This window comes from Pelobates fuscus, chromosome 1 (assembly GCF_036172605.1).
Source record: "Pelobates fuscus isolate aPelFus1 chromosome 1, aPelFus1.pri, whole genome shotgun sequence".
Classification (NCBI taxonomy): domain Eukaryota; kingdom Metazoa; phylum Chordata; class Amphibia; order Anura; family Pelobatidae; genus Pelobates; species Pelobates fuscus.
The window spans coordinates 455,442,332-455,466,924 of record NC_086317.1 but is presented as its reverse complement, the minus strand read 5'-3'; the positions used below and the strand labels follow the sequence as shown (position 1 = coordinate 455,466,924).

General features: G+C 39.8%; 1 protein-coding gene across 3 annotated transcripts in view; it reads right to left on the bottom strand.

Annotated features, from left to right (window-relative positions):
- Window positions 1-21,518: 21,518 nt before the first annotated feature.
- The window catches only part of SESN3 (sestrin 3), a 73,201-nt gene continuing 70,126 nt past the window's right edge, over window positions 21,519-24,593 (bottom strand). For all 3 annotated transcript variants that reach the window (XM_063430585.1, XM_063430594.1, XM_063430602.1), the window contains one exon: window positions 21,519-23,928. In XM_063430585.1, the coding sequence (XP_063286655.1) occupies window positions 23,842-23,928 (87 nt within the window). In that variant the 3' untranslated portion in view covers window positions 21,519-23,841. The remainder of the gene's footprint in view (window positions 23,929-24,593) is intronic.

Sequence of the window (24,593 nt, the reverse complement as noted above, 5' to 3'; positions counted from 1 at the left end):
ATAAATAGGTGGGTGCAGCATTGTGTAGAAATGTAAGAGCAAAAACCAGAATTTTAAAATGAGCCCTATATCTTACGAGACCCCTCTTCTGCAGGGTGTGTAACTACACCGCTACAAGAGTTACTGGGGTGTTATCAGCCTGCCCAGAACCAAAGTTTCAGACTAACTAATAATGTCAATTCTGTGTAAATTTCTATGCATAGAATTGCAGTCATTCGGTGAGAGCATTGCACTGAAACTGGGGCAGAGCTGTAGTGATGCTTGAAGTAACTCTTCTCATTGCTTTTATGTTATCTAGAACACGGAGTGTCCACAATATTCCCACATGGAATATAATAAGTGTCCTGCAGAGGGCAGACCTTACACACTCAGAGTAATTAGATGTTTTATTCGAGAACGTAACTAGGAGACAGAAATAGAAGTTATAGGGGGAAAATAAGAAAATGAATATTAAATCAACGAGTAATCACTGGGCAGAAGAATTAAGGTGATCTAATTCTATAGAGGAATTTGCAAACTGGACAAGTAGACAGCACTTGGAATCTAAGGTGTCATGGTCAGAATTCTGTTTGTACATAGAAAAAAAAATAACACCTCGGAACACACAATGAACAAGAATTTCTTAAGGCTGCTCTGCCACTTTCTGGCATCTTTGCATATTTTGTGGACGGTGGCACCTGGAAGCAGCGGAGGTGGGTTATAATTAGTTTATGTTGTCCCCCGTTGGCTCTGCCATCTTCAAATTTCAGGTCCTGCTGCTTTACCCGCCAGGATCCCATGGCAGTGCTGAGACTGTGAGAACCTCCACAGATATTGACTGGCAATGAATGAAACAATGACTTATTCCCTATAGCAACACCTGTGGGATGTGACAAACCGTGAGTGTGGTAACTCTGCCTTTTGTCAAGTTTGGTCAACGTCAGGATTAGACATAACACAAAATAGCACTTTTGTTTTATGATATATTTTGACTGCATTGGAATTTTAATTAAATTCCAACACAGTCTTTATAAGGTTTTCTTTTCTTTTTTTTTTTTTTTAATTCTTTATTTTTGTTGTGCATAGGGGATTACAACAGTGCTTGTATAGCCACATTCGCTCTCACAAGCTCTATTTTCAAAGAGTGATAACAGATATGTGGTATGTAGAGAACATGCACATTTTTTTTTTTTTATAATTTGACTTTACATAGGCTTATTGACAAGTTTAACGAAATAATAACATTAAAAATAGGTAGACATATGTGTAGAGTCGAGTAGTACTTTAAAAAATATTCTTTAGGCTTGCAGTGCATTTCAATGGTACACATGCCAGCTTATGATAGGTTGCGAGAAACAGGTAACGGTTGCAGGACATATCATGAAAACAGTAATCATAGAAAAAAAAACAATGCACTTATTAATATGATATAGACAATCATTTAGGAGTCGGCATTTCAGATCAGATTTTGTTATGTTATAACTAGGTAGACTAGGTATGTCTTGCTCGTGGGTTGAGCAACATCTTATTGTGTAGGTGGTGCAGGCATGTATCACCCTGCGTTCTTGTGCAGCCTGATTGTGAGTATGTAGGTCAGGGAGGGAAGGGGGTGAGGGGCTTGGGTTGCATACGGGTTGTCTTGGCCCTGCCGGGTCTGTTCAGGAGATTTTCAGGGTGGGTCGGCAGCGAATGTCTTCACCTATTGCCTAGCTTGTCAAGGTGCAGGGTGAATGGGGTTGGGTGGTGCATGCTATGCGGTCACATATTTCCGACCCCTAACCTAAGGGGGCCAGGCAGGGGGGTCTATAGCGTGTTCGGGCGAGAGCCGTTGGTAAAAGAAGTGAATGTATAAGTTGGAGTAACTAGCGTGTAACAGTGTAATGTACATTATGTATAACAATCATGGAACATATAAAAGAGACTTGGGCGTAAGAGGACACCGTTGTTGGCTCACGGTTCATGTGACTGCCTCCTTTCCCTTGTTTCTTCGTGGGACGAATGGGACAGTCCTGCCTGGGTTCCAATTGTGTGGTATTGGTTGAGTAGAAGGGGACATTGCCCCCTGTGGAATGCCCAGCGCCTGAAGGAAAGATGATGCCTCCGATACCGAGGTGAGTTTCAGGATGGTATTGTCCCGGGTGACTGCCAGGGCCCTAGGCAGGTGCCATCTGTAATCCACTTTTGCTGTGCGGAGGAGGGTGGTAATTGGCGTCAGCGTTTTTCTCCACAGTAGTGTGTTTCGGGTAATGTCCTGAAAAAAGGTAAGCTTGGCAGATTCAAATAGGTATGGGGTCTTGTCCCGTACTGCTATCAGTAATCAGCGTTTGTCTAGTAGAGAGTGGCATCTCACTATGACATCCCTCGGGGCTGTTATGGGTGCCTGCTTGGCTTTGTTGATTCGAAATTGTCCGTCAAATTCCATCCTTTTGGCTTGCGTGTGTGGCAGGAGTTCCGCAGTGAGTCTTCTTAGGTAGTGCGGTAGTTCGGTTGTGCCGACGGTATCCGGGATTCCCCTGATTTTTATATTTTTCTGTCTGCTCCGGTCCTCTATGGTGTCTAGTTTTGTTTGGACTGCTGTGTTTGCGGATTGTAGTTGACGGAGGGTGTCCCCCATGTCCTTCACCTCCTGGTGTAAGTCCGTGATGTTATCTTCTGTGGCCTGGACTCTCGTGGTCACAGCTTGTATCTCTGTGTGGGCCTTGTTTAAGTCTGCCTCATACATTCGCTTCACCTCTATTAAGAGCTGCCTAATGTCGTGCTTTGTGGCCTTGTCATCGCTCTCACCTCATGGATTGTGTTGTGATTGGGGTTGTTGATGTTCTCCCTGGTCTTCTGGGCTCATCGCTGAGCAATTGGAGCTCGTCTCCGGGTCGGGCTCCGCCGCCATTTTGTGGCTCGTGGGTCGCTGGAGCAGAGTCCGGATGTCTCGGGTGTCTTTGGGTGCTCCCGTTTGCTGTTTTGGGGTTTTGCGTCCCATTTCTTCGAGAGGCAACCCCTGCTTGTTTGCGGGGGGTGTTTGGTACCCGAGGCCTTGGAGCAGCTGCAAGGTTAGCCGCAAGGCTTCTGTTCATTAGATTACGTCGCAATTGTTCTCTTCTAGAGGACTTTGAGGAAGAGTCTTTGGAACTATGTCAACGCTTCTTGGATAAAGATTACGATCCGAGCATCATCTATCAGGCATACCAAAAGGCTAGAAACATCCCTAGAAGCTCACTCATAGATCCCTATATTGATCAAGAGTCTTCAATTACACCATCTCTGTTATCGGTCAAACATAGGGAAGTGTTATCCCTTTTGGAAAATTCAACTCCTAAAAGATGACCTAATTCCCAGAACAAATTCAATATCAGCACCAGGGATGTTTCTCTCAATAAAGGTCCCATATTCACCACTACTTTTAATAGGGCATATGACCAGATTATCTCTATTTTATGCAAACATTGGTCCATTTTATTATTGGATCCTTGGTTGAAATTCAGTATTGCTGGGTCACCCAGAATAACCTTCAGGAAAAATAGAAATTTGAAGGATCTGTTGGCTCCATCTAAACTTGCCTTAGTAGAATCCCATAACACATTGGTACTCTCTGGTGTAGGGAACTTCAAATGTGGCTCGACGCGATGTTTGACATGCCAGTACATATGCCATGGAAGTTCTGATTTTTTGTCTTCCTGGAATAATGAGATCTTCCAAGTAGCTTCAAGGATTACCTGTAACACCCCATACGTCGTCTATTTACTGAAGTGTTCATGTGGACTACTTTATGTTGGCCAGACCTCTAGGTCATTGAAAACCAGATTTAGAGAACACAGACTAGCGATTATCAACCAGGATAGGAAATCCCCGGTAGCTAGACATTTCCAGATAGCCCATGAGAGTAACCCTTTATATATATCAGTTATGGGTATTGAACACATCCCAGAGAAGACTTTCAATAGAAAAGCAGCCCTTATTGTAGCTGAGACTAGGTGGATTTTCCGACTAAATACACTTAACCCTTATGGGTTGAATGAGGAATTGGAGCATATTACCTAAATTTTCCCCCCTTGCTTTGTTTATTTCAAGCTTTATTCGTTCATGGTTTTGTTTTAGTAGTGGGGAGTGTATCATACGGGATATGAGGGTTAATTAATATATTTCCAGCCATATGACCCTATCCCTCTCGGTTCTGTTTAATTATAACCTGTTCATTTGGACAATTCACCCATTGTTCAATTTATATGATTGTACGATATGAAATTTCCCTAAAAAAGTTTTTTCATATGCTACATATTGATCATATACAAGATGTATGTGTTTCCTTGTGTTTCTTTATTTATGCAATTTTTAGTGATTGGGATCATTATTATTAATTTTTCTATAATTTTTATTTGCTGCACTTATATCTGTTTTATATATTACTTTAGAAGCTTTTGAGAGGTTCTAATCAATAAAGTATAAGTAATGAAGTTCTTTATTCACACACAAAAATCCTCTGTGTTTTGGTTGATGTGAAAGGATATATACATGTATGTATTTATGTATATACATGTGTGTATACATATAGAAACATAGAGAACCATAGCATATAAGTATTCTTAAAATATGAAAAAGATAAGAGACACATGTAAAAAGTGGCTTTGTTGCATGCAGCCTTGATTTCACATGTTTTACCTGTCAATATTATCATTAAATAGAGAGAGTGATATCACTTATTAGCTGATGATTATTAATACCATATTTTGCATTACAAGATTCTTTATGATTTACAATTATTAATATTATTTTGATGTTTATATTGCAGTTTGTGTTTATTTTATTTTTTAAAATGCACACCTTAGGCGATCCGCCCTCTATCAATTTACTTTTAATCTTCATTATTTCTTAATTGAATGACCACTCCTTTAGATGCAGGGTATATAAACCCAGTTTGTGGACAGCAGATCTTTGTCTTGAGAAAGTCCTCCAAAGGGGACGAAACGCGTAGACGATCTGTTTTCCGTCTCCTCTGTTTTCCACCCGGCTTTATATACGGTCCAGGAGGGATTTTCGGCAGCTGTATAATTCGGACCTACACATCCTATCTTGTGGTAGGGAGTTGGCGTGCTCCTCTTACCTTACACGAAGGTCGGGTGAATAGGGTAAGTTGCTCTGACTTACTCCCTAGGTTTGCAACTTTGGGAGATTATTCACAGCGGCACCCTCTACCTTTACCTAGTTGTTTGGCGGGTTTAAGAGCTCCCTCCCCCAGGAACGATATATGTGTTTGGGGTCTGATATTCATTTTTTGATGTTCTACATTTTTTAATTTTTAATTTTGATGTGCACAGTCCTTTGGTTTTTATTTTTATTTTTGATACACTATCAATATTAGTGTTGGGGGCCCCACACTGTGTATCTTTGAACTTTGGCCTGGACATATATTTTTGTGGCAACATTAATTTTTTTCATTGTATTCATGTTTGATTCATTTTATTGTTTATATATGTATAAATAAATACTTTGTGTATATTTAATTTTTTATTCAACAGCTGCTGCTTTGGAGTATAATTTCTAGTGGTCATATTTTGATTTGGAGCGCTCACATACCATTGTTGGTTTGTGTGTGTAGTGAATGCACTGTCTGTGTAGTGAATGCACTGTCTCTGTGTAGTGAATGCACTGTCTCTGTGTAGTGGATGCAGTGTCTGTTGTGTAGTGAATGCAGTGTATGTTGTGTAGTGGATGCATAGTGTGTGTAGTGAATGCAGTGTCTGTTGTGTAGTGGATGCGGTGTGTAGTGGATGCAGTGTGTGTGTGTGTGCGTAGTGAATGCAGTCTGTGTGTAGTGGATGCAGAGTGTGTAGTGGATGTGTAGTGGATGCAGTGTTTGTTTTTTTTGTAGTGCATGTAGTGTGTTTAGTGGGGTTGAATTGGGGCTGTGAGCATTAAAAAAACAAAACAAAACAAAAAAAAACTTTAATTAGGCTTCTTCCTCCTCCATGCCTCGAACCTCTGGTGAGGAAGGGGGGACACTAGATTACTTAATAGTCCAGTGGCACAGCATGTTTGTCCTGTGAAGAGGGGGCCCAGAAGTCTAATCTGACAATGTTCCAGTCTTATAATGTACAGTTTCCATAGCAGATACCCTGATCATTTATAAAGTTGAATGCTCATGCATTGACTGTAATTAGACCTACACGACATATTTTAAAACGAGACCTTAATGTATATTTCTTGGTAAACCACTTGGTAAATAAATATCTCTTGCTGTGTGTTCTTGTTTAATGTGAATTAATTAACTTCCACTAACTGGCCTTATAATTACTTAGTCTGCTATTACTTTTAGTTTGACCCTGTCTTTCTTCAGCATATATAACAAGCCATCTTCAGATAGCAGCATGTTAAACAAAAAAATCCACAGACCACAATAATAGTTTCTATTACACAGCTCTGTAAAAATGGCGTCACTAAGAAGAGTCAGAGGGGCCCATGCCTCCCTAACATGATGCAGTGCCTCCCTTGTGCCCCCTGAATGAAATGGTACCCAGGACTGCAGGTCGGGCTGGCCGATTGGGATATTTCTGGTGTTGTTGTACCGCACTGAGTGGTTTCTCAATGGCGAGCGCTCCCTTGGGGCCAGGCAGGGTGTATGGCCGGTTGAGCATTGCCTGCACAGCTCCTACACGCGCCCTGTATTGCTGAAATGTAATGTCACTCCAGCCCAGGCACATACAAACATAGAATGTGACGGCAGATAAGAACCATTTGGCCCATCTAGTCTGCCCAATTTTCTAAATACTTTTAATTAGTCCTTGTCCTTATCTTATATCAAGGATAGCCTTGTGCCTTGCCAACTTTAGCAGGAAAGCTATTGCATGCATGCACTAACTTCTCAGTTAAGTAATACTTCCTGATATTATGTTTGGGGAAGAAGGGTGGTGGTGGTGGTGGTGGTGTGGTGTGTGTTTTCAGCAGGGCCAGCCCAATACATTGTGCAGCCTGGGTCCAAGGATGAAATGTTGCCCCCCCACTGATACGCTGTCACTTCCTCCCAGTTCTCTGTGCAAAATAGAAAGGACCCGGTCGCGCTGTTAAAATGCCACAGCGCACGACTGGGCCCCTCACTGCATATGTCCATCTTAAGGGCATGGGCCACACGATGGACCCTCACACAGGTTCCCAACCCATGCGGTGCAGCTGCACCGCCACCATGAGTTGGGAACTACTGTTTTAGATTATGACAAAATGCCACCCCTGTCAGAGTGCCACCTGGAGCCGTGGCTCCACCGAGGTTTATGGACAGGCCGGTACTGCACTTCAGCTGTACCTAAGCCACCAGAGAGATGGAGCACAGTCCCCCACAATACACCCCAAGTATAGTTTGTTTAAGATTCCCAATACATGAGACCTCATTTTGTTTACAATTTAAAACTCTTTTGTGTATTTTTTATCATTCCATAATGACGTAACTCATAACTTACAATAGAAGCTTCAAATCACTGTTTCCACTTAAACTAACGTAACAGTCTCACTCTGTATGTAGGGTTTAGTTCTCTTAATGCCAAACCTCCAGCTTTTGCCTCTGATTTTAGACCAGCCTCACCACTTATGTTCTGGAAGGTGACTGTAGATGGCTGGAACCTTAGTCATGCCAAGGCTGGTCGGAGTACCAAGTGCAAGAAACCAATAATAGTGAACCTCCCTTTACTAAGTTCTACCTTTGTCTGGTAGAAGTACCATATAATCAAAGACATATATATATTATAGTATTTTTTGTTGTTCTTTTTCTTCCTGTTAACGTGTTTTGGGGTGTTTTATTTTGTCCGGGGTGACATTGGATTTTTAAATTGTGCCGGTGGTAGTCACTTAGTTACTGTTATACCTAATTCACTGTGGTTTAAATTAACCAACTGAGGCCCACACTTTCCAAACTTTGGATGACCACCTTGATTTTTTTAACCCTATATGTAGAACTGTATGAACTCAAAATGTAATCCGGTGTTGCACACTGAAGAAAAGAAGCGAAGATCTAATGCCCAACCCCATATAATGTGGAGGAAGTCTTTTGCCCTCCAAAAAATAGTTGAGAATCCATGGGTTCAACAGGGTAGGCACAAAAATTAAAGTATACTGGAAACAGGCACACAAAATAATTTTCTTATTTTGTGTTCCTGTTTCCAACAAATTTTTATTTATGTGCCTAACCTGCTGAACCCATAACTAATGTTCTTACATTTTGGTCAATCCATGGCCGGATTTACCATAAGACCATTGAGGCCTTGTAGTCGCGGTGGTAGACAGAGGAGGAGAGACATTGCCAGAACCCTGTATCATTGGTGGTACACAAGGAGTGCTCAGGCAAAAAATAAAATAGCTCTTTCCCCCTTCTCCTCCAGGAACTATGGCAGCAGGTCATCACTTCCTGAGTAAATTACAGGAGAACATACAGAGATGGCGTCAGCGTCACAACCCTGCACAACCTTCTGTACCTCCAGCTGCTTATGATTGCTGCTTAAGCCCTGAGAGTTGGGGTATGCTTAGGGGCAAATAGGAAAACAACCAATTGAAAAGGGGAGATTAGACAAGTAGGGGGAGAAAAGAACAATTGTCTGAAGGAGGGGGACAGAATAGGAAAACAGGTGACTGAAGAGAGGTACAAGTGAAATATGGAGATAAAGTAGTAGAGAACACGTGAGAGATGGGGGAACGAGAAGAGGGGAACAAGTGAGGGATGGGGGAATGAGATATTTGGGAAATGAGATGAAGGGAACAAGTGAGATGGGGGAACGAGAAGAAGGGAACAAGTGAGGAATGGGAGGAATGAGAAGAGGGGAACAAGTGAGAGATTTGGGTAATGAGATGAAGGGAACAAGTGAGAGGGGGGATGAGAAGAGGAAACCGTGAGAGATAAGGAGAACAAGTGAGATGGGGAAGAAGAAGAGGGGAACAAGTGAGGGATGGGGATAAATAAGGGGGGGGGAACATGAGAGGGCAAAAATTAAGAAAGGGAGGGATATCAGGAGAGGAAGACGTGAGAGAGAGATAAATGAATACATAGTACATAGTTCATAGTGCAGCCTCACAATATGTACCAACATTCACTTATTTGTTTGTCATTGGATGACGGATATAGAATCTCATAAAACGTGACGGATATAGAATCTCATAAAACGTGCAGTTTTAAAACACACAGAGCTATTACGAGAGCCATAAAAGTGGGGGAAAAAATTGTTCTTCACAAGTTATTTAAATAAATATACTTTTAGGTCCATAATGTCAGACTTTGTCATGGCTGAACACTCAAGGTATATTCCAAGTTTATGAAAATACCACACTGTGGAGAGATAGGCACCTGCATATGAAGGTGTGCAAGTCCACCTCATTGTAGCATCAGACTACACACAGTGACTGGGATCTCCTCATTTAACCGATTGGATAAGCACTCACAAAAGTGAGACTGGATTTAAAGGATTGGCTGGTAGGCTTGTTTGCTTTAGTCATTTACCAGGTCAATAAATGCCACTAGGTATCATCCACCAAATATAGTCCAAGCTATTGTTTAAGGAGTAGAGCAAACTGAACATTAATGGGTAATGCAGAAAGTTATAGAAAATTAAGAGAGTGGGGGCATTAAACTTTACATGGGAGGTTTGAACCAACAAGCAGGAAAAGTATTCAGCAGGTACGTTCTAGAGGCAAATAAGAAACTAGTTTACTGAAATTTGCAGAGTCGTGGATTCCAAGCTTTTGTAAACTACCCACCTTTGACCAAAGGCCCACAATTGAAGACCCTACTCTGTCTCAGGCTCAATATAGTTCATCAAACTCTAAATTCAAGTTATTGGGTGTTTGAGGGAAAAAAAAGGCCACAATAGTGTTGACCCTGGGGTCGAAGGACAGCAGGTCTAACAGAAAAGACCACAGTGGTGTTGGTCAAGATTCGGGGTACAGCAGGATGTCACAGAATTTAATGACATGGCCTGGACATTCTCTTGCTCTATGGACCTATTTACCCTCTTCAAACAAACATTCACAACTATATAGATCAACAGAAATAATTGTTTTAATAAAAATTAAAAATGATTTAACTATCTTTAACCCCTTAAGGACACATGACATGTGTGACATGTCATGATTCCCTTTTATTCCAGAAGTTTGGTCCTTAAGGGGTTAAACCTATTTATCACACCTTGCCTCGACACCTCAATTTCTTTGGTGTATGGAGTACTGCTAGGGAAATTAACAGAGTGATTTCATAACTTCGGAAATCAAGAGTTGCTCGACGCCACTTTCTTCGAAGCATGACATCTATTTTTGGAGTTTTCCATCTACAGAAGCCATTTTGTTAGTAATGTATTTTCATAACTTAGACACAGTTCTCAAGATGTTTTCACTTCATGGTAATGCTTTCTAACGATTGATAACTGTGCCCTGTAGCGTTTTTAGGGAAGTATCACTTAGCTTCATGTACCCAAGCACTCTCATTGCTATTTGTCTAGTCCAAGTGAAAAGTCTAAACCACAGGTTTAATGCTCAGATTGCTTCTATGCTTCATGTATCATGCAACACAGTAAATGCATGAAAATTGCCCATTAAGGCAATTAACGTAATCAGAATAATGAAAATGTATATGCATTTCACAATACACTACATTTGTTATATAAAGAGATTATACTGTTACAAATAGACAGGTTTATAATAGTATTCAACAGATTAATCTTGGCCTGATGCAATGGACAAGCCAAGAGATCAGAGGAAATCATAGCAATCCGGCTTAGTATGGTTTTGATTGTGGATCTGTGAAGGTAGAGAGCAGAATCTAAATTACTGGATTTCCCCAGAGAGCTTTTCCTTCATTCCGTAACATATGTGTATGAAGAATGGAAAGAAATTATTGGCTAAAAATATCCTGGGCCGCTCATGTAGCAGAGGCAGGATTGTGCCTCTGTTTTTTGCCACCTAAGCCAAACCCAAGTTGAGAGATACAATTGAAATGTCATCAATCGAAGTTCCTCCAAAACTTCTCAAACCCCTTTTCACAAAATAAGAGATTCCACATGGACGGTCTCTGCTCAATAGACTTCTTGTACTCCTCTCTACGAATCCCCCCCATCTTCCATATGCATCTGTAGGGTCTTTACAGTTACCAAATAATGATTTTGTCTTTTAATACATTGTTTTATATTATACATTCATAAACGGAATGGGCACAATACTATACACAACTTACCTTAGCTACCTTAAAAATTGTATTACCAATCCATTCCTAAGATACTTATGCAGTACAGAACTGATAATTTTATATGTTCTTGTTCTTTACTTAAAAAAACAAACAAAAAAAAAACACCTGTGTGTAGTGTAATACCCACAAATATTATAATGAAAACATTTTGAAAATGATAGCGTTAATTACAGGCTTTGCCATTCAGTTTAAAGGGACACTATAGGCACCTATTGAACTGGTCTCTGTGCAGTGTCTCTCTTTCCCCAGAGAAATTGCAATGTTTACATTGCAGTACTAAGTCTGCCTCCAGTGGCTGTCCATCAGACAGCCATTAGAAGGCTTCCTGGATTGAAATAGACCTTTGGTCCGGTATCTGACACTGGACGTCCTCACGCTCTGCATGAGGACATCCAGTGTCAGATTTCCCCCCAAAAAAACGCCTGCCCGCTCATCGAGGGACATCGGAGGGAGCGGAGCATCGACCCAGCACTGGGATAAGGTAAGTAAATAAAGGGGTTTTTATTTACCAGGGTGGGGGGCGAGGGAGGGAGGAGCGACAGTGCCTGGAATACAACTTTGTATGCCTGGCCCTATAGAATCCCTTTAACCCCTTAAGGACAGTGAGCGTACTATGCTATCCTCGAAAGGATGAGCCTAAACGCCAGAGGGCGGCATAGTATGCCCAGCCGTCCTCCCGCCACCCTGTACTTACCTTGGCCTAGTGATCCCGGTTGGGGGCTGAGTGCCTGAGAGCCCAGTAGTCCCGCTGCAGCAGCACCAGATACTCCAGCCCTCCAGGGCCATGTGATCATCATGATCACATGGCCGCAATAGGAGTCTATGGAGCTGCCTGCAGGGGGACTATCTGAGCTGTCAGGCAGTCCCCCAGCCTGCTAAAATTTAAAAAAATAATCAAACATGTTAAAAAAAATATATAATACATATATATATATATAATGTATTATAAAATAATTCAAGCATTTTAGAATATATTATACATATATATGCATGATATATATATATATATATATATATATATAAAATCTATTATAATCTTCAATTACCGTATATACTCGAGTATAAGCCGACCCGAATATAAGCCGAGGCCCCTAATTTTTCCCCAAAAAACTGGGAAAACTTATTGACTCGAGTATAAGACTAGGGTGGGAAATGCAGCAGCTACTGGTAAATTTCTAAATAAAATTAGATCCTAAAAAAAATATATTAATTGAATATTTATTTACAGTGTGTGTATAATGAATGCAGTGTGTGCGTATGAGTGCAGCGTGTGTGTGTATGAGTGCAGCGTGTGTGTGTATGAGTGCAGCGTGTGTGTATGAGTGCAGCGTGTGTGTATGAGTGCAGCGTGTATGAATGCAGTGTGTGTGTATGAGTGCAGTGTATGAATGCAGTGTGTGCAGGGCCGGTGCAAGGATATTTGCCCCCCCCATATGTCCTGACCTCCCCTCCTCCTCCCTCAGTGGTCCTTACCTCCCCACCCCCGTGTTCCTTCACCCCCCTTCCCCAGTGGTCCTGACTCACCCCTCCCCTAGTGGTCCTTACTTCCCCCTCCCCTCCCCTAGTGGTCCTTATCCCCCCCTCCCTCCCCTAGTGGTCCTTATCCCCCCCCTCCCTCCCCTAGTGGTCCTTATCCCCCCCTCCCTCCCCTAGTGGTCCTTATCCCCCCCTCCCTCCCCTAGTGGTCCTTATCCCCCCCTCCCTCCCCTAGTGGTCCTTATCCCCCCCTCCCTTCCTCCCATAGTGGTCCTTATCCCCCCCTCCCTCCCATAGTGTTCCTTTTCTCCCCCCCTCCCTCCCATAGTGGTCCTTATCCCACCCCCCTGCCTCCGATAGTGGTCCTTATCCCCCCCCTCCCTTCCATAGTGGTATAGTGGTCCTTATCCCCCCCTCCCTCCCATAGTGGTCCTTATCCCCCCCCTTCCCTCCCATAGTGGTCCTTATCCCCCCCCTTCCCTCCCATAGTGGTCCTTATCCCCCCCCTTCCCTCCCATAGTGGTCCTTATCCCCCCCCTTCCCTCCCATAGTGGTCCTTATCCCCCCCCCTCCCTCCCATAGTGGTCCTTATCCCCCCCCCTCCCTCCCATAGCGGTCCTTATCCCCCCTCCCTCCCATAGCGGTCCTTATACCCCCCTCCCTCCCATAGTGGTCCTTATCCCACCCCCTCCCTCCAATAGTGGTCCTTATCCCCCCACCCTCCCTCCCATAGCGGTCCTTATACCCCCCCTCCCTCCCATAGTGGTCCTTATCCCACCCCCTCCCTCCCATAGTGGTCCTTATACCCCCCCCCTCCCACAGTGGTCCTTATACCCCCTTTTTTTATTATTTTTTTTTATTATTATTATTTTTTTTTATTATTATTTCTTATTTTTTTTTTTTTTCGTCCCCCCTCCCTGCTTGATACATGGCAGGGAGGGGGGCTCTCCTTCCCTGGTGGTCCAGTGGCAGTTCAGTGGGGGGGAGAGGGGGGCTGGCAGAGCTGTACTTACCTGTTCTGCAGCTCCTGTCAGCTCTCTCCTCCTCTGCGCCGTCCGTGCAGCTCCTTCTATCAGCTCACACTGTAAGTCTTGCGAGAGCCGCGGCTCTCGCGAGACTTACACTGGGAGCTGACCGAGGTGCTGAACGGACGGCGCGGAGGAGGAGAGAGCTGACAGGAGCTGCAGAACAGGTAAGTACAGCTCTGCCAGCCCCCCCTCTCCCCTGGTCTGTATTATGGCAATGCAAATTGCCATAATACAGACCTTGACTCGAGTATAAGCCGAGTTGGGGTTTTTCAGCCCAAAAAATGGGCTGAAAAACTCGGCTTATACTCGAGTATATACGGTATTTTACAATATATCATATATATGTATAATACACATAAATATTAATTTTTAAAAATTTAAACACACACACACACACACACACACACACATACCCCCCAAGAGAGTTGTGGTGGGGAAAAAAGTGTGGGTGACAACCCCTTCCACCTGAAGTAAGTGGGTAGTTAATACATTACTAAACACAAATACACACACCAGTCAAGTCATAAGACTTGCTTTTCCCACAGAAATCTCACTTTAACAGTGCTCTCACTACTGCAAGGGATTCTGGGTAGGCGTATGCAAATAAGCTCAACAAAGAACCCCATTTGTGCCTCATAATTACACTTTATACATGGATTCCTTGGAGTATGTGTCGATGGGGTTAATTTTCATTACTGGGCTGCTATATGGTCTCAAAGGCAACATAGGCCCAGCAAACCAATCTGGCAAATTTTAATGTGCAAACATGGAAAAGGGGAAAGCCCTACATTTGACCCTTGTAAGTTTCCTAAAACCCATAAAACCTGTACATTGGGGCACTGTTTTACTCGTGACACAATTCTGAATACAAATATGTGTAATTTATTTCAGTAAAATCCAACAGTATTATGACATTCACAGTTAACAAATGTCTTGCATAACTTGAAAAATAACAAAATGTCTTAATTTATAATACTTTTAAAGTTTTTATTCATATTAAATGATGTATCACATATAAATATGTGATATGAAATAAAAGCCCTGTTTCTCCTGAACAAAATTATATTTAATAAGTGCGGGTGCACTTTATATGAAAGAGGTGAATTATGGTTGAACCACATAAAGCACAAATTCCAGGTTTTGTTTTGATCACAACTTGTACAATTGGCTCCATCCTTAAGAGGTTAATCTAGATAAACAATAATGACTAGTACAAAACACACACACACACAAAAAAAAACCAAAAAAAAAACCAAAAAAAAAAACCACAGAATGAAACCAATTTAATTTCCATTAAATTTTTATTGAACCAAAACAAGAAAAAAAATTCTACAAGTAACAACAAAATAAAATTTTAGCAAGTATAAATGATCTACTTTTACAAACAAACCCCGTTGCTCCGTACCTACAGTATAAATATATTCTTCAAACCTTCAAAAAAGTGCAGATTTGTGAATTCCTGTTAGCATGTTATTACACACACGCGCACACACTCTCACACTCGCAGACATCTGTAATTTATACTGCATCTTCCGAGCTCTCGCTAAACATTACTGAAAATCTGATCCTCATTTGCAATTGGCACAATAACCCCTTCAGTTAGTATAGTAGCAATGTATTACAGGCACGTGTTGCTCTCCTCTTAAACACTGAAGGAGGGTTTAATTGCAAGTGTACATAGAATTTAAATCAGACATAATAATAATAATAATAAAAAAGTTAGAATTTGCAGTTTTGCTAGCACAGCAAAAGCAAAAAAAACAAACAAAAGTCTAACAAAAACGCTAGTGTAATTGTATCCATTATATCTACAGTCAGAGTAAAACCTAAAATGTACAATATAACATATAGAGAGAGTAGCCTATATTCAGCACCCTTTGGTTTGATGCCAAACACTGCTGTACTGATTGAGTAGAGAATCGAAAAAAAAATCAAAGCAAAACCAACTGATTCTAAGTGTTTTAACAGTTAATGAGAATAATTTGACATGATAGATTGTTGAAATGTCATCAATATCTTGAAGCAGAGATGTCCAACTCCAGTCAATGATTTATTGCTTGCCTATAACGCTCAGAATTCCAGACACCATTTGGAGAACAGCAAAGGATTGTGGGAGTCAAACAAACAAACGCAAGACAGTCATTGAAGGGCATCCCTGCATTAAAAAAAAGCAATAATTCCTATTCACATAACATTTCGAAAAGTTAAGGACAGAAAAGAGATGAGATTTTATGACAAGTTTTGGACGCCATGTCATGAAATCATGAACCTAAACAGAGGGAATTTTGTTACAAAGAAGGGGGTTAAGTGAGGGGTTGGAGTAGGGGAACCACATACCGCAGAAGCAAATTTATATTTATTAAACCCAGTCTGTGTATAAAAAAAACCAAGAAGTAAGGCATTTATATAGTACATCTTTCTTGTCAGCACACTACAGTCCTCCACAACAACAAAAAAGCAGAGAAACAAAAAAAAATGAAGACGATAAAAGAAGATGATAAAAAAACAAACAAAAAAAAGAAAACGTATTTTTCAACTAAAGTCGATTACGGTTAGACGTAACTTTAGTTTAAAGAAGCATAGTCTCTACTTCATCTGGGTCCATTAAGTAGCAGTTTTAATCTTAGTTTAAGTGGATTTGTTGAAGAAAAAAAAAAAAACCCAAAAGAAAACAATGAAAAAAAAAAAAACTACCAGATTGTAAACCAGGAGTAAAAGGATATTGGCAAAACGTGCCAGCTTTATTAAAGGGAGCGATTGCAAGTAAATTGGAAACATGGGTATATGAAAAAGTTAAATTCACATTTTAACACTGTCAGCCCCTTAAAATTATATTTTAAGTTCTACTCCTTAAGGGGCACAAATGTACTCATTTTCCTGTAACAAAATAGTTTGTAAACTTTTACTGATACAGCTCCATCAATGTTAAAATATGCAAGATAATTCTATAGTTTAAAAAAAAAATAAAAAAATTTCACCCTACACATTTTACAGAATTCAGTATATTCAGTATAGCCTCATATACATGGTTAGTCAGGGACAGAACGCCAAGAACTTTCAACTGTTTATGAGTTATCATCGTGAGGAGCAACAATAGGTAGCACATTGCTCAATCTTGACATATGGCCTTGGTTAATGACTAAACTCCCATAAATATTTCTGAAATCGTAATCGTGTGCTAGCTACTTATTGAAACTAGATAAGTTAAAAGACCCTGCTGTATTAAAGTGACTGTGTATATGTAGAGGTAATAAAATGACACTGTTCTGATTTAGACACTGTAACTACGTGAAACCCAAGAAGTATCACGGGTTCCGTTACTAGAAACATATTTTAGTAATTCTACTTATATATGGACCTCTAGGTCACGGATGTGTGCTTCACATTACCCAACGGGTATATCTGCTGTTAGCAAAAGAGAAAATACTTATTTTCCTTACAAGTGGAAATGAGTAGGCAAGCTTATACTGTGGGTGAGGGGAAGAGGAAGAGTACCAAAGAAATAAAATGATATATTTTTTATTTACTTATTTTTTAGCTCCAAGTGTCCTCCCAAAAATGGACCTAAAAATTGAAGGTTCAAAAAAAGATTTTCTACCAAATAAACCTAATGGTTTTTTCAAATGCGGTAATTGTAGCACCTGTAAATATCAAAAAAGATCCACCACCAGCTTTAAAAGTTCTGTTACAGGAGAACTTTTTGAAATTAAGCACTTTATAACGTGTAGTAGTAAAAATATAGTATATTTGCTGGAATGCGTATGCGGTATGCAGTATATAGGCCGCACTATACGTAAACTTCACGAGAGATTAAGAGAACACTTTTATGGTATAAATAAAAAAAGTGACAAACACAATGTTCCTCGACACTGTAATCAATGTCCTGTTTTTGTCTTTAATAATTTTGTATGTATAGGTATCGACAAAGTGGTTCCACACTGGCGTGGGGGCGATACTACGAAAGCATTAGCCAAAAAAGAAACAGAATGGATATATAAGATGAAATCTTCCACTCCACGAGGTCTGAACACAGACCTAGATATTTTAGCTTTTATGTAATATGGGTTGAAATGTATTTTTTCCGTAGTTTTTTTAGCATATCTATTTTGATGTATGTGCAATGTCCCCGATGCTAGATATCACACATGGGTATGTTTTTCTGTGTTCTATTTACTATGCTTTAGTGCTATAGATTACTTAGGCATTAATGATATTTTTTAAAAATTTAAAAATTAGGTATCAATTTGCATCACAATATGTCTATTGGAAAGCATGTATATATTTTGTATCTATGTCGATCATTATATCTAGATGGTTATGGAAGTTTAACATATGATATACACCCTGCTAAGTGAGAAAGTTTTTTTCTTTGACCTTAGATTGTAAAATTTTGCCCCTAGAACCTCTGATTTTAGATTGTAAGGTTTGCCATAAATTTACTGGTACACACCACATTTAATTGATCATTTTTCTATCTACTAAATACAATTATTTCCAATATATTTTTTTATTATTTATTTATTTTTTCTACATATATAACTTTTATTTGTGGCAAACTGTAGGCTGCATATAGTAATTGTGAGCATCAATTGTAACGAACAGTTTTGACACATATAACGGCTTTGAATGGAGCCTAATGTTATAATGTGTCTCTACTTCGGATGCTAATAAAGTTTTCAGACGCACAATTTTAGCCACGCATGCGCATCGGCCATTCCCGACAGACACTGGGGGCGGACACATCTATGTTGTGTTCCGGCAACATTTCAGACGGAAGCTGATGTCCGTTTTGCGCATGCGTATAGGGCTAATTTGCGCGCGAATTTCAGAAGATAAGAAGAGACCCCGGAAAGAACAGAGGCCATCCACAGCTCCTGAGGAAGTCCCGAATACAGCGGGACGAAACGCGTTGAGCCACATCTATCATCCAGCCGACGTCCAGAGACCTTAACATCATTACCACTGACCGAGTTGCAAGTATTTTCAGCCCTGGAGGTCGCGACCAGGAGCTGATTAGTCTATCTTATACTTCACTCTGGTTATATAGTGGTTTATGCAGGGCTTGTTTTTCCCAGGTCTCATAATAGGACTGTTCACTGTGTATTATTTGTGCATTAGAGATTATTATATCTTGTTTTTATGTTTTTTATATGGTTTTACTGCACTGTGATGCAGAATAAAGCTAATTTTTTCTAAGAGATTACTCTATTGTATATAGAGTTTTATTGCTTCACTATTTTTTACAAGGGTACTGTTTATTCCTTGCGATTAGCGCCCCCATTAGGTGTGATTTATTTCCACCTTTTTTGTGTGTTTATTTTTTGCTAATACTGATCAATACTATCAAGCTACTAGTAATTGACGTTTCACAGCATATCACTTATCTTGAGGACAAGATAATAAAATTAAAATCTAAATTTGCTGGTAGTTTGATAGCCCTTGAATGCCAGATGGGTAGGAAAGCCAACGCATTTCACACCCATCTGTAACTTGAAAGGCTAATACATTCATAAGGATTCTGTGCAGCAATATTGAAGGTACAAACACATTTGTATCCAGTTCTTTTATGAATCCATTCAGTGCTTGGATGGGCCTGCAACATGTCACCTTAGCAAGTTACAGTTTAAGAAATATACTCCGCCTGATTCACAAAAGGATGAAAGGGATCGGTCGCATTATGTTCAGTGCGACACGGATAGTGACACTGATCTCCAACATGTTTTGGCCGAAACAGTGATGGCTAAGCACTCAACATAACACTTCTCAAAACTAAATGAAAAAGGCAAAACTATGCAGTCTAACTACAAAGGGACATATAAAAAGTGCTATTCCTACCACCTTGGGCCAGTCTGATTGTGTTGCAATAGTTACAGATTGTATAGGTTAGCAAACTACTGTTTAAGCTTATAACATGAATTACACACCAGACAGAGGTCCACGTCAAGTCATGGAGTCCCAATTTCATGTTGAGTAATAGTATTCATTAAATAACAACATAAAGTGTGAACTGAGATCTCATGAAACCATCCAACATGTTATACTTAAAAAAAAAAAAAAAAAAAAAAACACTCAAACCTTCTGCAACACAGCAGGAAAATACACAAATCAAACACAAAGTTGAAACTAGTGTATTCAAAAAACAGATTTCCTTATGCTTCATTATTTTTGCTCTTTGTATTGGTAACATAAATTTCAGCAGCAGTTATCTAAACTTTTGTTGTCCCACATATTCCAGAAAACTCTGCCATTAATGATTTCTGTGAGATATAATACAACAGATATGGGGACTGCCAAGGTTGACAAACACTGGTTAAAAATATTCAAGAAAGCCAGTCCCAAAGTGAGGAGAATTGGGAACCAAGTTGTAGGTATCTCCTATTCATGAGGAGTCTCACTCAAAAATTTTCAACAAATCAAAAATAAATCTGGAGAGTTTTGAGGAATTAATCACTTTTCACGATCTACTTTGGCCTTTTAGAATAGTATTTATTTGGTTAACCCCAGTTAATAAAGTGATGGACCATTACAATATTTAGAGCACAATACATTCAAAATCACTGATCTGACAATTCATAACAGCTGATAAACAGTCAGACTGAGACACAGCTCCTAGTGTCTTATAATTACAAGATTTGGAGACACCGTATGAAAAAGCACCCAATATTCACAAACTGGATGTACGACAAGCTCATTTTGATAGATAGGTATATCTATATCTATAAACTATGCGGGCAAATTGTCAACACGAGTATAGCTTGAGAAACGTACTTACTTTTGCTACCTCCATGTACAGATTTGAGTCTTGGAGAGGACATGGCGACCAGAAAGAATGGGTGACCTATAACTATAAGCATGTGCTAGCAGTTGTGAGATGCCGTTGGGTCACTCGGAGGCTGGTTTGGCTGCATGTGAAGCCACTACAGCGCTCCATGATTGTACCCTTTACTGCTGTGCCATCAGTACAGCAGGAAAATCTGAAAAAGGTCATATTAATGTAAAATTAAATCACTTTATCTTTATATGAGAGAAGACCGATAGCACAATGTACAAATAACCTGTACTTGCTAAACTCAGTGTCTTCAATTACTCAACTAGTGAGATGACCCAGGTTTTAAAATAAATGAAACGCTATATAGGTTATAAAGACCATATATTTATTTGCACATTTTTGTTAGGCCTTAAGTGTTTGTTGGATGAAGGATGGCCTACATGATGAAAAAAAATAAAAATGTTTGGAAATGTTCTTAAAAGTATAACAATTGATTCAGCCATGGGGATATTCTATGAACTCAAACAGGACTGGGGAAAGCACAAATTCATCAACAACAAATACATTTTCATTCTAGTCTAGATCAAGTTGGATGCTTAGACACTGCTCTTAATGTCTGACTATCTTTTGGACAATGCATTATGTCAATCAGCTCAATGCATGCTTAAAATGGGCTTACTATAACAATAGTCACAAAATCGAAGGTAAAATTTAACAGGCCTCCCAACTGTCCTGACTTGACTGGACAGTACTGATTTTTGGGTCCGGTTTGCCATCTTGACTTCGTTCTTGTGCTACAGACATATCAAAGAGGTGGACTTTTGAATGGACAAGAATAAGAAGGACAGGTCAACCAAACAAATGTAATATGGTGGGTTTGACATAAAAACAAATAATAAAACAGTTTCTTTTTCTCTATAAAAACCTGAAAAAATATCCTGATCACAGAAATCAACTTAAAAACGGCCATTTGCAATATCTTAAAATGCAGAATTAAAAGCAAAACTAGCTCTTATAATTTGGTAGACTGTCACCATCTACCATCACACTGAAAATGTTTATACACTTACCGAACATCGCGCGTGTTTGCAACCGCGAACACGCTATGTTCGCTGGTGAACGGTTCGGGACATCACTAGCAGAAATAACACACACAACTGATAACATACAACAGAAAATTAACAGCTGGTATATGGTCTTTAACTTTTGTAATGCTTTGGCTTTTAAGTGTATTTTAAACGTGCACCGTTTCTTTTCTAATAGGATAGAAAAATAGCCAACAAGAAATTAATATTTTTCTCTTTTAAAGGAAAAGGCGAAAGAAAAAAATATATATTTTAAAGTTCACAGGGCACTTCAAGCCTCACTCATACAAAAGGAGCTTGTGCTAGATCAAAGGTGGTTTTAACAAAGGACCCCAAAGAATTATGGGAGCTGTAGTTCAACTTCACCTGGATTGGGACTCTGCTTCCACACCCCTACCCTAGATTAATATTGCACGTTTACCTTTTTTTGTTCACCAACAATGCACACCTGTAGAATCACAGCTTGGAGCCACCATTAGTATACTTATGGATGCAGGTAAATTATTCAGAGTAAACATTTCTAAAGTTAAGAAAAACAAAACAAAAAAACCTAACAACAAATAGGTCAAGTACAACAGGCATCCTGCTCTTGCATAAGCAATAATTATGGACACTAAAAGGATGTGCAAAACTTGGTATTTCAGGTATTCCTCTTCCAACTCCTTTGAGGACCAGAGGAGTTGTGATACTATGTTGCATCATCCCTCTTGTAATGTTGAGTTAAGAGCCTTTTGCTGGTGGGCTTATAACACTTTTTGTATTTAAATGCACAATTGGCCTTTTAGGACCTAAATGGATGAAGGCACAGTCTTGTCTTGGAACAAATTGAGACATCGGGGCATTGTCAGTAGAGGTGCATTTTAAATCTCCTTCCATATTTTATTCTGATAACATTTAACTGTTAAGGACCAAGGAAGGTCAATGGCATCATAATAACTTGGTCTTAGAGGACATATTCTAAAATCAAATGTCTTACTCTTTTGTCAAACGCATGATGTGTTACTGAAGGTGGCCATTTTATGTTGGTGTAAGGTCATTCTGGAGAAGACGGTCATTGGTCCTTAAGGGTCCAATTGGTAGAGTCACCTATAGGACTACTAGTTTTAACATATAATAAGCATTTTGTTGGAATAGCAACAAACCTGAAAACAAGAAACAAGAACTACCGTAGCCTCACTTTTGTCATACAGGAAGCTGCCATCCTACAAGATACATGTAAATAGTATATGAGCTGTGTGCAAACATGGTCTTTTAAAAAGGCATCTTGTTTCTTTTTACTGATAAACCATGAATAGCCAGCCACTTTGCTACATGGCTGATGGCTGCATGAGAGGTTTGGTAATGTACGGATCCACATGTTTACTAGATTAAAGCTGTTTAGCATTCATATTGTGCAGTACTACTGCAGTCCCAATTTACTAAGAGTTATGGAGGTCAAATATCCACAATTGTGCATCTGAAACAAGAGTGCTATTAAATCGCAAGGCGTAGAAATATATTGAATTCAGAGGATTGAAAAGAGAACGAAATTAGCATAGTTGTATGTATACACATGTACATTTGAGCTGTGTACTGTGAGTAGCTTGCTGCAGAATATACTATAACATACTTAAACTTTTCACATTTTTTTTTCCTCTCATTTAAGCCAGAAACCAACATCTACTTTCAAGAATGTCCTTTTAGCAGAGTTGGGAGAATTAAAGCACCAAAACTAGCTCGCGAGCCTGCAGATGTAGACGTAGCTTCACTTTGCTAGCAAATAATATGTATACATCTAAAGATTCCATTTATGGCACATAATTGTGTATTTTTTTTTTGTTAGCAAACTGGTTAAAGGAAATAGAAAAAAAAAAAAAAAAAAGCTTACAATTTATATATGTAAATATACATTTTTAAAAGTAGCCAGGTCAGCTGAATTACCTTTTTTTTGTGTTTTGTTTTTGCTATGGCAAGCAAACACACTACAGTTAACTGGAACAAGTCAAACCTGATTTGCTACAATGAAATGAGCTTAATGAAGATCTAAACAATAAGGTTGTTGGAAAGGCAGTCTGCATTGCAGTGGCTGCTTAGAAAATAAGAATAGTAAAAATTATAGTAGTGAGATTTCTGCAATATTAGTATTGAAAAGCATCAGATATAGAAAACACAGATCATTGCACATAACTGCCGCAAGTGTGGCAAACGTTGACGCTAGATATGCATATATGTTTGATGCTACATCACAGACCACTTCTGTTGCTATCTAGTTAAAAAGAGAGAGAATTGGTTTTGCAGGTAGTCGCTTTCTATGCCCAACACTCAGGTCAAGTGACGGGTTATGGCACGGAGGGCGTACAGAAGTTCTGCTTGCATGCGAGCTTCCATCAAAAGCAGGTTCACGTGGACCTGAAACACACAAGAGACCGTTAGGAATATGGCATGACACAGAAACTCTCACATGAGACAATGCAAGAAATCAAATCTTTGATTTGAGGCACTATAGAGCCTTTTGACCCCCATCTCTCCCCCAACTTAGGCAGCTAAAGGGTTAAAAAAAAACACACTTTAGTCATTGTCCCTAGTCACTGGGTCAGCGCCCTACCTCCTTCAAAGTCAAGCTTAACCTTTTGTCAAGTTTTGTCAATTTAGTCTTTGACTATAAAATAAAGTAGCTCCTATGATAACTTTTCATTGCATTGGTATCAGGGATTACATTTCTTAATTTGAAAGACTTAAGTACAGATTTATTTTGTGGCTAATGCTCATTGCTTTCCTGTGGGGATTTTACGAACGCTGGATGTCCTCATGCAGAGCGCGTAAGGACGTCCATCGTCAGTTAGGCAACCAAAAGTCGGTTAGCCACCAGGAAGTGCCTCTAGTAGCTGTCTGATTGACAATCACTAGAGGCAGTCCTAGTCCTGCAATGTAATTAACGCACTTTCTCGAAAACTGCAGTTATTTACATTGAGGGACTAAAGGGGACATGGACACTGCACCAAGACCACTTCAATGAAATGACATGATCTGATGACTATAGTGTCCCTTAAATCCAGTGGAGATTGTATTTGCAG